Below are 15,424 nucleotides of genomic sequence, written 5' to 3' on the forward strand. Positions count from 1 at the left end.
TATATATATGAAAATGATTAAATATGGAAAATCACATTTTAAAACTCCAAAAGGAGAACAGATTTTGGTATAATTAAGACATACGTTCAGATAAAAACCTATAATATTTCACAGCACAATATGTGTTTTAAAGAACAGCAATAGACTGACAAAATCACTCTTCTAATAACTCATAACACTTGCACTTTAGGCACTCAAAAATACTTTACTAATTCATTTGTTCTTGAGAAAACTGCAATCAGAGCTCACTATTTCAATATCACATTTCTATGTGTCCTAAAATGGAGTTTATTAGCAAGCATTAGCAAGGTTACCATTTTAGACACACACAAATAGACAAAACCCAAAAATATATGCATTATAAAGTAAAAATGTGTTGTTGAAAATTGAGTAACCGTAGAAATATTAGAAATAGCATTGTTCTACTATATTTAACATTACCACTAGATGGTGCCACATCACAAATAATCGGCAAAGGTCCATCTTTAGTAAAAAAAATACACAAGTGGATAAAAAAAAGACAGCTAATGAAAATTGACAGTTATTATTGTAGTAGAATCTGACTTTTGACTAATGTTTACCTATTTAAATATTACCTTTTACAGAATCTAAACCTTTTATCCTTTAAAGTGTACCTAAACACCCCTTTTAAAACACTATGATGATATTGGTTCCCATGAAAACTTCCCCTGGAAAGGAAGTCCCAGAATTAAAGCTACTGCAGAGTTACCAGCCACCAAAAACTAGTAAATAACATCTTAGGTCAGACCCTGCATTACTGTTTCACAAAATTCAAGCACATGTATATATCAGAGTTCTTCCTACCCTGCCATTTCTCATTTTCAACTTTTTTGAAGCCTATTCAGTCATCATTTCCACCCCTACCCCTCATTGTTGCTGTCTAACACAACGCCCCCCCATTTCTCAATTTTTGGATAACTTTGCCTCTTAGATACCACATATTCTTTCCCATGACCTGCCCACCCCCATCCTCTGTGACTTAAAAGGTTGTAGTGGACGACCACAACCACCCTTTTTCTCAGCCAAACTGCTCTCTATCACCTACTCCTTTGGACTCACACAGAACATAAATGGCCCTCACACACATTAGACCTGGTATTTTCCAAACTCAGCAACCTCAGCCACCTTGACAACTCAGCATTTCCCCTTTCTGACAACAATCCAATCACCATCAACCTATTCAATTCTTGCCCCCCTTTGCCACATCTCATTCCTGGTCAAAGGCAGAGAGATATCCGTAACCTTGACCACAACCTATTCTCAAACTGCCTTATGTCCCTAACCCCCACCCTCTCTAAAATAACATCTTCTAAAAGCTGATACTCAGTTCAACCACACTATCTGTGGCTATGAACAAAGTTGCTTGTGCGATCTTCCGCTACCCCAGTCCTGCTATCCCCTGACCCTGGCACAACAATCACACCAAACATCTACAAAAGACTGTTCATGCAGCTGAGCGCAAGTAGAGGAAAATGGCCTCAGCGCCGACTTAATTTACTACAAACCCGGACTACAACACTAACACTGCACTCACCGTTGCCAAGCAAAATTATTTCTCCGCCGTCGTATCCTCTGAAGCTTCCAACCCAGGCAGCCTCTTCTCAACAACTGACTCCCTCCTAAACTCCACACCTGCTCCCCCCACAACTATCCTCCAATGTTGTCTCTGCTCACCAAACCACTCCAACCATACCCCCTCCTTCCACCTGTAAATTATCACTAACCTCCCTCACCCCGTTACTCTGGATGAAGTTTCCACTCTTCTCTCGTCTCCATCTACTAACTCTCTGCTTGACCCCATTCCCTCTGATCCACTTCGTACCCATTCCTCCCACCTTTCCCATTCTTCTGCCTCTCCTAGTTGTAGTTGTCTTCATTGGCTGGACCTAGTTTTTTCTAACAATCCAGAGCTTATAAGAAGCATGCATATAAAAGAATCTGACTAGCAACCATCATAATATGATTTTATTTAATGTTAGTTGTAAACAGGAAGAAAAAAGCAGTAAAGATAAAAACATTATATTTTAAGAGAGAAAATTTTCCATTAATAACCCCCCTAGCAGTAATCCCGAGTGTGATTTGAGGTGGATGCAAAAAGTGGTAACCCCGTGTCACACTTGGGGTAAGAAAAAAGGCCTTTTACCTGTGCCCCTCGATCTAGCAGCGATGGAACGATACCGGTCTGATGCCGGGGCGTTTTTTCATTAGGGGGCGTGGCCAGGCAGGAAATTTAAAAGCAGATTACCGTATAATCTGCTTTTAAATGCCGCCCGGAGTCCCAGCCACGCCGCTACTCACATCACCAATTAGATGCGATGCACAATGCAGGACTTCTGCATTGTGCATTACAGCATCACATCTAACTGCTGATGCGAGCAGCAATCGTAAATTCCGGCGGCGATACCAGTGGCTGGCATCACCCCCAGAATTACTATTGCTGCTTGCATTACTCGGAAGATGTGATGCTGGCATCCTCCTGGTGATGCTAGCAGAAGCATTGGTAGATTCAGGGGATAAGGCAGGGCAGGACATCCCCACTCGCATCACCCGGCAAGATGCGACATCTTCCGGGTGATGGGAGTGGCGTGATGGGTTGTGGGGGCAGAAAATTTAAAAGCAGATTACAATGTAATCTGCTTTAAAATAATTTTTACAGTAAAAAAAACAAAATAAGGAAAAATACACATTTTAGTGCACCAAGCATCATTGCCCAGTGCCTGATTTATATATCTATATTTATATATATAGATATATATATATTTATACCTGATTTTATTTTTTGCCCACTATTAGCCCTGACCTTGATCTGACCTTTTGTTGAACTTTTGATGACTTTTAAACCACTTCCTGAATGTATCATTTGATCACTTTGTCTTTGACCTTGATTGTTCCTGACTGATTACTGGAGACTTGACCACATGGCATCCAAAAGGCATCTCGCCGGGGCAAGCAGTTGCAGTAAATGCTCGAGACAAACATGTATGCTGCTCTGTGTTTGCTAACTTTTTGTATTTTTTTATTGCAAACATGTATGCTGCTCTGTGCTTGCTTTTTTACATTTTTTGCTAAATTATTTTTTTTTTTATGCAAACGTATGCTGCTCTGTGTTTGCTAACTTTTTAAAATATTTTGCTAAATTATTTTTTTTTTATGCAAACGTATGCTGCTCTGTGTTTGCTAACATATTATTTGCAACCTTCACCACACTATAAAAGAAACATATCCTAAAATACCTTTTTATTTTGTTTTATGCAGGTACGCTGAACAACAAGGTGCTCCAACACGTGCAGAAGTGGTAATGGTCCAAGAATAAAATAATTGCCACTCCATTCTTTGGCACAGTCATTCCAGAATAACGATTTTCCCTCATCATGAAGTCCCTAAACTTCGCAAACAATGAAGAATTTGATGAGACTACCCATCCTGCACTGAAACCGAAGAAAATTTGGGAAGTTTCTTAAATGATTCTAAAAATTTTCCAGGAGACATCAGTATTTACGAAAGCCTAATGGCTTACAAGGGAAGGCTCAGCTGGAAGCAGTACATTGCGTCAAAGAGGGCACGATTTGGCGTGAAAACGTATATGCTGTGCGAATCCTCATCTGGCTACATCTGGAATATGGTACTGTACACTGGAAAAGGGACACAGTTCAACCGCAGATACAGCCATTATGGATTGGCAACATCTTCAGTACTATCCCTCATTGAGCCATTGCTAGATCAGGGCTATTGTGTCACAACTGACAATTTCTACACCTCTCCTGAGCTTTATGGGTTTCTTCTGCAACACAGAACAGATGCGTATGGAAACGTTAGGTCTAACCGGCGCAATCTGCCATCAATGTTTGCCAAAGGGAAGCTGAAGACAGGAGAAACTGTTGCCTGGCAGAAAGGCAAGATGATGGCCCTGAGATGGCGTGAAAAGAAAGATGTGTGCCTTATGAGTACTGTCCATGATGCCTCCACCGTTCTGGTACACAAAACGTGGGAAAGTGATAAAGCCACAGGTGGTGATTGACTACAACAATACCATGGGAGGTGTCGACAGAGCTGACCAAGCCATGACATTCTACCCAGCGATGAGGAAACAGCAAAGAAAGTACTACAAGAAGATTAATTTGGCAACCAAGTGGCAAATGACATTTAATATTGAGAAATGTAAAGTTATGCACTTTGGGGCTAACAACATGCATGCTTCATACTGTCATACTGTCTATGCTTTATCTGGGGTTCTGGTAGATCATAGACTTAATATTAACATGCAATGCCAAGCTGCAACATCAAAAGCTAGCAAAATAGGTTCTTGTAATAAAAGAGGAATAGACTACAGAGATGGAGACATCCTGCCGCTGTACAAAGCATTGGTCAGACCACATCTGGAATATGCAGGATAGTTTTGGGTACCAGTTCAGAAAAAAAGAACATTGTGGAATTGGAGAGAAGGGAAACTAAAATATTAATGAGATTACCTGAACTAAATCTATTCTCCCATGAATAGAGATGTTTAAGAGGGATATGATCACCCTGTATAAATATATAAATGGTCCATATAGAGAGCTCTCTTCTCAATTATTAAACATAAGTTCTAATGGAGAATATTGTCAGTAGGACCATGAGTAATGACAGATAAAAATCTCTTTTTGACCTCCACATTTTGGCCACATTATCCAAAATGACCCTGGATGACATGAATACTCTTAGGACATACGACAAAAAAAAGTTGCATGCAAAGTAAAGGAATTTCTAAAACACTGGATGTACAAGAACAGGAAAGTAGGAGTCTAATTGATGTAATGAATCCAATTCGTTGGAAGAACCGCTTAATTGAGGTCTTATGGAGCCTTCATCTCCAAGGATCTGGTATTTGACTCATTGAGCCGTTTCATATCTATGACTAAGAACATTAGTTTTCTTGAAATGAATGGGAAAAAACACCAATGAAACAATATTCCTAAGTAAAAGATATAATTACCCCGTGACAACAGGGTCTTCGCATGCATCCTTTTCCCTATCAAAATAGACATGGTGCAGTGAATGGAGATCTATGGCTGGCAACAAAAAAGGCTGGTATGGTGTGCCACCTACCTTCTCTTATTAGACTGGTCTTTGTTAGAAAATTGATCCATACCGTAAATTTCACTTTTTTTATATATCCATGCACTATTTGTTTGAAGACACCACCTATAGACTGCGTTGGAAGTCTGTGTGAATGGATGAATATGCAGGAACGTGGCCTTGTTTTTTGCAACAGGAAGTGTTAGTACTAGAATATTTATGGCAAGATCACCAGGTAAGAGACACTATTGCAGTGTACACACTTGAGGAGAGAAGACTGAAATTCCAGCCTACAGCATATTGATGGCTTTATCTGCGTTTTGGAAAATCGCTTCAAGGTCTGTAATTTCCTTTCACTATTGTGAACACACACCTTGTACACAAATGGTGCATTGTCTCTTAAAGGGCTGTTATCCCTTTACTCTTGAAGGTACATATATTCCAAACAAATGGAGCTTTGTCACTGTAGAGGTTAATAATCCTTACATTTTTGCAGGTACATCATTAGACTACCAGTACCTTCCATTTAGGGAAACCTACAGTTTTTTTTTCTGCATTTTACTTTTTTTACACACAGAACCATAGGTCTGGCTAGTGAACCGCAATAATCTTTAAAAGGTGTTTCCCCACATGGTTTGGTTCTTTACACCAGGTGAATCAATATTTTTTTTGATTTCTAGTATTTAGGAGAGACATTACCAAGTGGCAGAATTGCACACGCTCACACACAATATGTTGAACAATGGCTCCTTAGTACAGAGCATGAACATATTTAGTTGTATCATTCAGATCCTCCACCAGGTGTGAGATTTCCATCAAAACCATGAAGCGGATTTCAGGGTCCACATTATGATCTAAACAAAGAGAGATTGCTATAGCTCTGAGCCACAAATGGAGCGTGTGTGTATTTGTTGCTGCGCAGGTACAAGATCGGGGGACGTACATGCTTCCCTCCGGCGAGTGCACTGACTTTCCCCGGGAGGGAGCGCGGCGGGAAATTCAAATTATTTTGTATTGGATTTAATACAAAATAACTGTATTGAATCCAATATAAAGTATTAATTATATATATATATAAATATATAATATGCTACTGTACAGTTATATTACAGGCTTCAGTATTTTTATGCACCCTTGTTTTACCAGATTTTTGTGTTTTTTTATTTAAAGTTTATTAACAAAAGTAATATTTATTAAATATTGGACATATTTTGGTGAGTTTTACCTGAAAATTATAGGCCTACAATGTAAAATAAATTTCCATGCAAAACAATATACCACTTTTGCCATAAAAATACTGACATAATTAGACCTCCAGGGAGGTTAAGACTGTATATTCAGTATAAGGTATATCTCCTTTTAGACAGCTGTAAAGGCAACAAATGTTTCCATGGTAAGATACCCCATTCTGGTGACAACTGAAAATTTAGGATACATCTTTATTTTTATTACAAGTGACATTGGGGATTGGGACAGTGCGTAGAGGAAAGAGGAGAGGAAAGTAGTAGAGGAAAGAAAGAGGTTTGAGGCTCATAGGTTTTTCATGCTAAGAGTGAAGTGTATTGATTGATTATTCAGTACATAAGTCATCAAATACACATAAACATATATTGTTTTCCTCTCTGTCCTGGTACTAATTCACAGCGCAGAGTAGGTATACATACTATATAGTATGGATTTGTCATAAATTATTACATATACCTATAAAACTATTCAAAAGGCTGTGCCGTGGCAGGCAGTGATCCGACGCATTTCACCACGAAGGGCTTCCTCAGGGATAGATAGTAGTGCGTGCTTATCGGTTCGAAGTTAGGAACATGCCCCACAGGAGGGGTGTATAAATGTTTAAGAGCAGCTCTTAAAGACACCACTTCAGGCGTCCACAGTAATAGAACAGCCCTGCAGGATGCTGCTTTTTCATCCCCCCACTGCTTATTCCTACAAATAGACCTATGAGACTGATACCCTTCAGGGTTAACCCTTAGGTAAAGGCTGCTGCATTTTCCAACCTGGAATACCCTGGATTAATCTTAATACTCACAAAGAGAAAGGAAGACACTTTCCCATCTGATTCACTACACTACCACCAAGAGATTTGAGCTATCATATCCAGATTCAAACAGTCTGACTCTGACAATTGACTCAACCAATATTCAAACGTTCTATAGAAGATACCCTTCTCCTCATATATTTATTACATTGTCTATGGATGCAGGGACCAACCTTCACGGCACCCATTAAATATTCGTAAACTGTGCTAAAACCCCTAACAAGAGTATAAATTACTACTTCAAACCTTAGCATTACCATCAGCAGCAACTACATATATACAGCCCCCCTGTGGGGCATGTTCCTAACTTCGGACCGATAAGTACTCAATACTATCTATCCCTGAGGAAGCCCTTCGTGGCGAAACGCGTCGGATTCCTGCGTGCCACGGCACAGCCTTTTGAATAGTTTTATGGGTATATGTAATATTTTATGACAAATCTATACTATATAGTATGTATAACTACTCTGCGCTGTGAATTAGTAACAGGACAGAGACAAAAACAGTATGTTTATGTGTATTTGATGACTTATGTACTGAATAATCAATCAATCAATACACTTCACTCTTTGTATGAAAAACCTCAAAGGTACCTCAAACCTCTTTCTTTCCTCTCTATTCATTTATAATTAAATACCATATGGAGGTGGCTCAACATATAAACACATTCATATTGTGAGGAGGAGTAAAACCCTTTCTATACAAAGTATGTCAACACATACTGCAATAAGACAATTAAGAGGGGTTCCAATCCCTCACTATTCCATCCAAATCCTCTACCAAAAAAGTTTAGATTTTAGTTAAAATGTAAGTATTTGTAAACTGATAAATACCTAGATCAAGTGTCAGCCTGGGCTTAATTCAACTTTAATTGCTAGCTGGGAAGAGACATCTCTTGTGGTCAGCTCTTCTAGTCAAGGTACTGCAAAGATCACTTTTAGGTCATTTGCCGCATGCACTAAAGAATACAGGCTGTACTCTGCCTAGCAAAAAGCTTTCTGAACTAAACTAAAAACAAAAAAGTCCGCATTGTCCTGGTATTCCTCTGTGCCAGGAGATGCCATCTTCAATCTTCTCTTCCGTCACCTGATCTCGCACTGTGCAGGTACGAGATCGGTGACGTAGCTGCTGTGAAGAGGAAAAAAAAGAGAGCCGATCTCACTGCGCATGTGTGAGATCAGCATCTCTTTCCCCTAGTAAGAAAAATGTCCCTTCTGTGCATGTCGGAGATCAGGGCATGCGTGACGTAGGTACCCCGGGAGGCTCGGCGCTCCCATTAAGAGCGACGTGGCAATCAAGACTTAAAGGGCCACTGCTGCACCATTTTTACTGTATATTTAGGGGTTCTCTACCCTTCTATGTAAAGTAAAAATGTTGAGTTTAGGTCCGCTTTAAGCATTTCTCTGAAGCACACTGCCAAACACAGCACCTTAGGTTCAAACTAGAGGTTCTGCAACTGGTTGTAAGCCTTTTTATAAATGCAAATGCCTAAACAGTTTTCTAAAAATGATTAGTACAACTAATGGGTCCAATTCTTATCTTTTTGCTATGACAGGTATTTTCAGGTGCCAGCTTCTGCAAATGTTTTTTCCTGGTGCTGCCTGTAGTGTGCAGGGATGGTTTTACCACCCAACAGCCTCCATTAGCTTGAAAGTAACTACGTGTAACCAAATGTACCTGTAATCCGTCCAGAACCCTTAAGATATTAAAAAAGAACTTGCAAACACCTGCACAAACATTGCTCACAACTTCTCCTGGGTGCCTGGCTATGGACAGGAGGGGCAGGAAACACCATGATAGTTTATGGCTGGACATATCTACTGGAGCTGCCTCACTAAGATACCTTATACACCTAATACTATACTGTGTGCACAACTGGGAGATGGTTGTCTGGTACCAGAGACATTTAGAATGAACCCCTTTGTGCTACAGAAAGGAAAGCTCCCATCACTTACCATTTTAGAAATACCTCTGCTATAGAGCGATGAGATTAATTCTCTGTTATACACAGGGCTTGTCAGCTGTGATATGAGTCTAGCTGTGCTTCTCATAAACCGGAAGCTGCACATGTCTGATCCACCTCCCCCTGCACGGAGGATAAGATGCCAGGATACACTGCTCTGCCAGCAGACAAGCACAACATTCACAGCTAAGGGGAATCCTTCATGTGACTTTCATTACTCTCACACATACTAATACGGGGAGGAGCTTAGGGGTCACGTGGGAGCCACTGTGCCAGCAGGAAGTACAATCTGTATCTGGGACAGTTTATGGTTGTGTACATGTGCAGCATTCATTTACCTCCCCACTGTCCTAGAGGGAATATTCCCCCTCTTTAGTTGTTACGTTTTCTGGCATGGTATATATACATATATATATATATATATATATATATATATATATATATATAAAATTATATATATATATCTTTTAAAAATTATATATTGCACTAAATTATTACAAAAAATTCTGTTATAAAAAGCTAATATTTCTGGCCCGTGAATTATGATGGCTTTAATGACAGCTATAGAAAGTCTCTGATCAGAACTTGGATTGCTCTTATTGGTATTGCAACCATCAGGATGGATATAGTAATACAGTTCACTTTAGTATAATTTTCACAAATTGATGCTTTTTAAACTCTGTAATAATAAAAAATTGATGTCAATGGAAATGAGCGTATAAAAATAGTTTGCTGCTACTGCTGTTTTTATGAATAGCCCAAAGAAGCACAGCATAAGCAGTGAAAAGGTACAATACAAAAGAAAGGAAAACATGACAGGTATTGATGTAAACATAGGGGTGTGATACAAAATAGAACTTGTTTTGGGAGTGGCACGTCCAAATGCTGTAAGGTTATTACTTCGGTGTGTTGGGTGTTGGGGCTCAAATGAATTAGCTTTCCTGATTTATGAGAAGGGCAAGGGTAGGAAGGGGAACTTAAAAAAAAGAGTAGAAAGAAGGAGAGATATAGAGTAGGAAAAGTCATTTTTTTTTCCCCTAAATAAATCTCCACTTCTCCAAGCACTTTCCCATCCTATTTAAGAATCATGACACCCAGGCAATATAACCCTGTAGCAATATCTTACTGCTTAGGGAGAGCTGTTACATGCAGGTATTGCAGCCCTAAACATTGTATGATTCAACAGACAGCTGAAGCAACAGCATTGGAGATGGTTTAGCAATAATCTGGTCATTTCCGATGTTCCATTTCCTTACAGTCTGAAGCTCATTCTGAAAAATTTGTGCTTAAAGCGTAACACCGATTTAAGTTTTCGAAGATCAAATCTATAATAATTACATAAAAATATAAGGTTTGGAGCATCAAAACTTTCAGTGACCCTGCTTGCAGGTAATTTGATTTTAACACAAACCTGTCCAGTTTGTTTTTGCACCTAAACATTATCAGGTCCACATCAAGTGTTTCCCACCTTTAAAATATTTGATGACTGCCTCCTAATAAAGAGACCAGTCTCGGGTGAAAGTGGAGATGGCTAATGAAGTCTGTGTGCCAGTTTTCCAAACTGTGAATGTTGTACTAGCCTAGAATTTGATCTACTTTTACAACAGTTTGGCTTGTGGTGCTTGTCTGATGATACACATATGTCACTGTTGTTTCACTGGACTAAATATAATGCGCATGTCCTATCACAGGGGTGTCAAACTCTAGCACGCAGGCCAAATCTGGCTCAGCATGTCCTTTTTTGGCCCCCAAAAGAATTCTTAATATCTTAATTATATCTCAATTGAATATCTCAATTCTGCAGCTGCAATTCATATTAAGCTGCTGTTTTATAGATGCGAGTACAATGCCGCTACTACAATTCCTGGCATTCGTGTCTCTAGACCAGTGGCCTCCCTGCCTATGCGTGGCCCCACATTTTATAGACGTGAAAATATAGAAAAGTGATCCCGGGAATTGTAGTAGCGGCATCACTGGTGTCTTTTGAACAGCAGCCTATGTGTGGACCCCTGCGGAGTTTATACTGACAGGTAAACTCAATAATCAGGAATTATCAGGATTATTAGCATCAGGAATTGTCATAGAACTAATAATTGTTTTACTGTGCAGTCGTTCATTTGGTTTCACATTACATTCTCTGGCAAAGTAAAACAACTAATCTCAAAAAGAGGAAACAAGAACACATAAGTGCATGCAGTAAAGTGATTAATTTAGATCAATCCACTGCATGTTACTGCATGCTCTTCTCATGTGTTTTTGTTTCTTCTTGTTGAGATTATTGTTCTTCAATAAATAAAGTTTGGCCTGGGACTTGGTCTAAGTAATTCATTTTGGCCCTCTGTGTATTTGAGTTTGACACCCCTGTCCTATCAGAAGGGCTGTCATGGGGACAGCTGAAATCATAACCTCTAGATATATGATTTCTTCTGGGATCATTGATCAAAAAATAGCAACAGAAAGGCCTTGCCCAAAGTCAGCAGAAGGGAACTGAGCCACCCAAGAAGCATGGCATGCAAGCTAAGGTGCATTTCTGGTCACAAAAAAGAGATTTTTTTTGGAGGGGATATCATTTTCCTCTGTAGGATACTGTTGTAAAAATTGTGAAAAATGAACAGTCACAAAGAAGGCGACCATTAAAACTAGGAGCTCATGCAGCTGTACAGCAAGGTTTTACCTGATTCTGTAGCTGTTGTACCAGAAGAGCCTGTAGGTTTTTGCTGAGGAAGGAAAGCCTACCACCAGGTTTAAACCCAGAAATTCTAACAAAAGGGATGAATGACTTGACGTTTAGCAGCCACTTAAACTTCAGAATCTGTCTAACTCTCGTAACGAGATTTTTGTAAAAGGTTGTTTCATTTATGTGATCCTGAACTTTTACCTGCATGTGTAATTGGGTTGATCACAATGGTGAAATTCTATCACTTGTAAGACATTACACATATCTAAATACATGATTACATTTTCTTGCCTAAATCTATTAGTTTTTTTTTTTTTATTTGGTTTATTCCCTTTATTTTCTTTACTACTGCTCCATCCCTGCTTCTTTTTTAATGTGTTCTTTGAGCTAGAAGTTATTATTCTATTTCTGTTGTCTTAGGGCTGTATTTATTCATTTTTCCCCGAGCCGACTTCTCTGAAAATTCGCTGGTGGTGAATTCTATTGTATATTTCTACAGGTCTCCTATTAAAACAATGACTCGTTCTGCCATCTAGTGGCATATCATCTAAAGTGCACAGCTGTCAAAAAAAGAATAGAATAGGAAGAAATGATATTTTATCAGCGAATTGAAGAGGGAATCATTTATAAATAGAGGCCTTAGTATTATATATTTTTTTATTCCTTTCAAAACCTATTTCAAATCCCTATGTGGTCACTTATGGTACTGACTGTCTATAGATATGATTTAGGATTGTTATAATAATCCATTTTCCTGTTATTTCAGTTGTAGACCAGATAATTTACTACTTCATATTAGTCATTTTTATTGGTCCTATTATTTTTCTCTTGCAATCTGTGGTAGGAGTGGGGTCTTCCCCAAGGGTTTTCTATTTTGAGACCCCTGAGGAATGTTCTCTTTCCTCCACTAGGTATTTAACAAAAAGGGTATCAACTAAAACATAATTACTGATATTGTTTAGTCCAACAGTCACAATTTTTGTTTACCTTAATATAATATTTATACTTTGGAGGTGGTCTTATGATTGTTTGTTTTGCTGTATATAAAATGGTTTTACAGGACAGGGTTCTGTTTTTGTGACACCTGCATATCCATTTGGTTGGATACATTCTGTATATGTTTATTTTTTGTTTTTTTTTATTTTGATATTCAATGAACATATTACCTGACAACCTATAAGGCGCCTTAATTTAAGTAGAATCTTTGTTGGTGACATTATTCAACGTAAACCTTTAAAGATAGATGTATGTCCACTGTTGACTTGTTTACATTTTAGAATAACACTGATGCCTACAATTTGTTAAAATACTCATGTTAATTCGGAGAAAGTTGAGATTTTGAGATAATTTTTTTATTAGTTCTCTGGAATATTGCCTGTGCCATGTGCGACACAGGAAAGTTAGACGGAGCTTAGGCAGCTAAACGCTAGGCTTAAGTCCTGGTGTAGAAGGACAGGGTTTGGGTTCATAGAGCACTGGGCTGACTTTTCAGATGAAATTGCGGAAGGAACAAGTGATGAGGTTGAGGCATTATGGGTGGAGTTGAATGTGGGGTTGAATAACACACAATTATTGATTTGAGTCTGCTATAGGCCCCCCAGTGCTAAATAGAAAATCAACTACTAGCACAGATAGAAAAGGCATCAAAACATGGAAGTGTTTTAATCATGGGAAATTTTAACTACCCTGACATTGACTGGAATAATGGCACTACAGGAACAGCAAAGGGGAGGAAATTTGTGAATTTAATACAAGATAATATTATGGTACACTTTATAGATGCCCCGACTAGATATGATACTCTGCTGGACCTAGTTCTTTCTAACAATGCAGAGCTTATAACAACTGTGCAAATAAAAAAGAATCTGGGTAGCAGTGACCATAATATGATTTAATTCAATGTAAGCTGTAAACAGGAAGCAAAAACAGGAAAGATAAAAACATTTAATTTTAAGAGAGCAAATTTTCCATTAAGGGCGGCTCTCTGTGACTTGGACCGGGAGACAATATTTTCCTCAAAGAACACAGAACAGAAATGGGAATGTTTCAAGTCTGTTCTACAAAAGAAAACTGAAAAATATATTCCAATGGGTAATAAATTTAAGAGGCTTAAATAAAAACCTATGTGGCTCACAGCTGATGTTAAAAAAGCCATAAGGAACAAGAAAAGGGCATTCCAAAAATATAAACATGAAGGATCACCTTCATCATTTGAAACCTATAAAAACTATAACAAAAGATGTAAAAAGGAGATAAAAATGTGCAAAACTTCAAAATGAAAAACAGATTGCAAAGGAAAGTAGAACAAACCCCCAAAAATGTTATATATAATAATAGCAAAAAGATCAGATCTGAGCATGTAATCCCCATAAAGGATGTCGCTGGGTTGGTAACTGGGGATAAAGACAAGGCAGATTTACTAAACACTTTTTTTAGCTCTGTGTACACCAAGGAAAATGGCAGAGCTCAAGTCCAAGTTCTTAATAGCAATGTCACTGCCTTAAATGAGTCACAATGGCTCAGAATTGATATGATTGAGAACAGCTGGGAAAAATTAAGGTTGAGAAAGCACCAGGACCTGATGGATTACATCCACGTGTCCTCAAAGAGCTGAGCTCAGTTATTTCAAAGCCATCATTTCTAATTTTTAGAGACTCTTTAGTCACTGGCAAAGTACAGATGGATTGGTGTAAGGCCAATGTGGTTCCTATCTTCAAAAAGGGAGCAAAATTACCAGGTAACTACAGACCCATTAGTTTAACGTCCATAGTTGGAAAGGTCTTAGAGAGTTTGATAAAGAGCCACATAGAGGAGTTTCTGCTAGAAAATAATATTATAAGTGATAGTCAGCATGGCTTCAAGAAAGACAGAAGTTGTCAAACAAATTTACTCTTTTTATGAGGAAGTAAACAGGTAGACAGTGGAAAAGCAGTAGATATAGTGTACTTGGACTTTGCTAAAGCATTTGACACAGTACTCAACAGACAGTTAATATGCAAGTTAGGGTCGATAGGTTTAGAAATGTCAATCTGTAAATGGATAGAGAACTGGCTTAAAGATCACATCTTGAGAGTTGTAATTAATGATTCATGCTCTGAATGGCCTAAGGTTATTAGTGGTGTACCCTAGGGTTCAGTGTTGGGACCTTTACTGTTTAACATCTTTATAAAATATATAGAGTTTAGGAAAAAAACTACCATTTCTGTGTTTGCAGATGATACCAAACTATGTAATGGAATTAAGTCCATACAGGATGTCTATAATCTACAAGCAGACCTGGATGTACTGTTTGATTGGGCAGCCAAGTGGCAAATGACATTTAATTTAGATAGATGTACAGTTATGCACTTGGGAGATAACAACATGCATGCCTCAAACTGTCTAGGGGGAATACATTTGGGGAGGTCAGAAATAGAAAAGGATCTGGGGGTTCTGGTAGATCATAGACTTAATAACAGCATGCAATGACAAGCTGCAATATCTAAAGCTAGTAAAGTACTTTCTTGCATTAAAAGAGGAATAGACTGCAGAGATGGAGACATAATCCTGCCCCTGTACAAAGCATTGGTCAGACCACATCAGGAATATGCAGTCCAGCTTTGGTCACCAGTTCACAAAAAGGACATTGTTGAATTAGAGAGAGTGCAGAGAAGGGCAA

At 38.5% G+C, this 15,424-nt stretch overlaps 1 protein-coding gene across 1 annotated transcript in view; it reads right to left on the reverse strand.

The window, feature by feature from the left end:
* Positions 1–9,318, reverse strand: part of PCBD2 (pterin-4 alpha-carbinolamine dehydratase 2) — a 71,581-nt gene extending 62,263 nt beyond the window's left edge. Inside the window, exon 1 of the mRNA XM_072400735.1 lies at positions 9,082–9,318. Within this exon, the coding sequence (XP_072256836.1) occupies positions 9,082–9,195 (114 nt within the window). The 5' untranslated portion in view covers positions 9,196–9,318. The remainder of the gene's footprint in view (positions 1–9,081) is intronic.
* Between the last annotated feature and the right edge of the window lie 6,106 nt (positions 9,319–15,424).

Source organism: Pyxicephalus adspersus, chromosome 2, assembly GCF_032062135.1.
Source record: "Pyxicephalus adspersus chromosome 2, UCB_Pads_2.0, whole genome shotgun sequence".
NCBI classification, from domain to species: domain Eukaryota; kingdom Metazoa; phylum Chordata; class Amphibia; order Anura; family Pyxicephalidae; genus Pyxicephalus; species Pyxicephalus adspersus.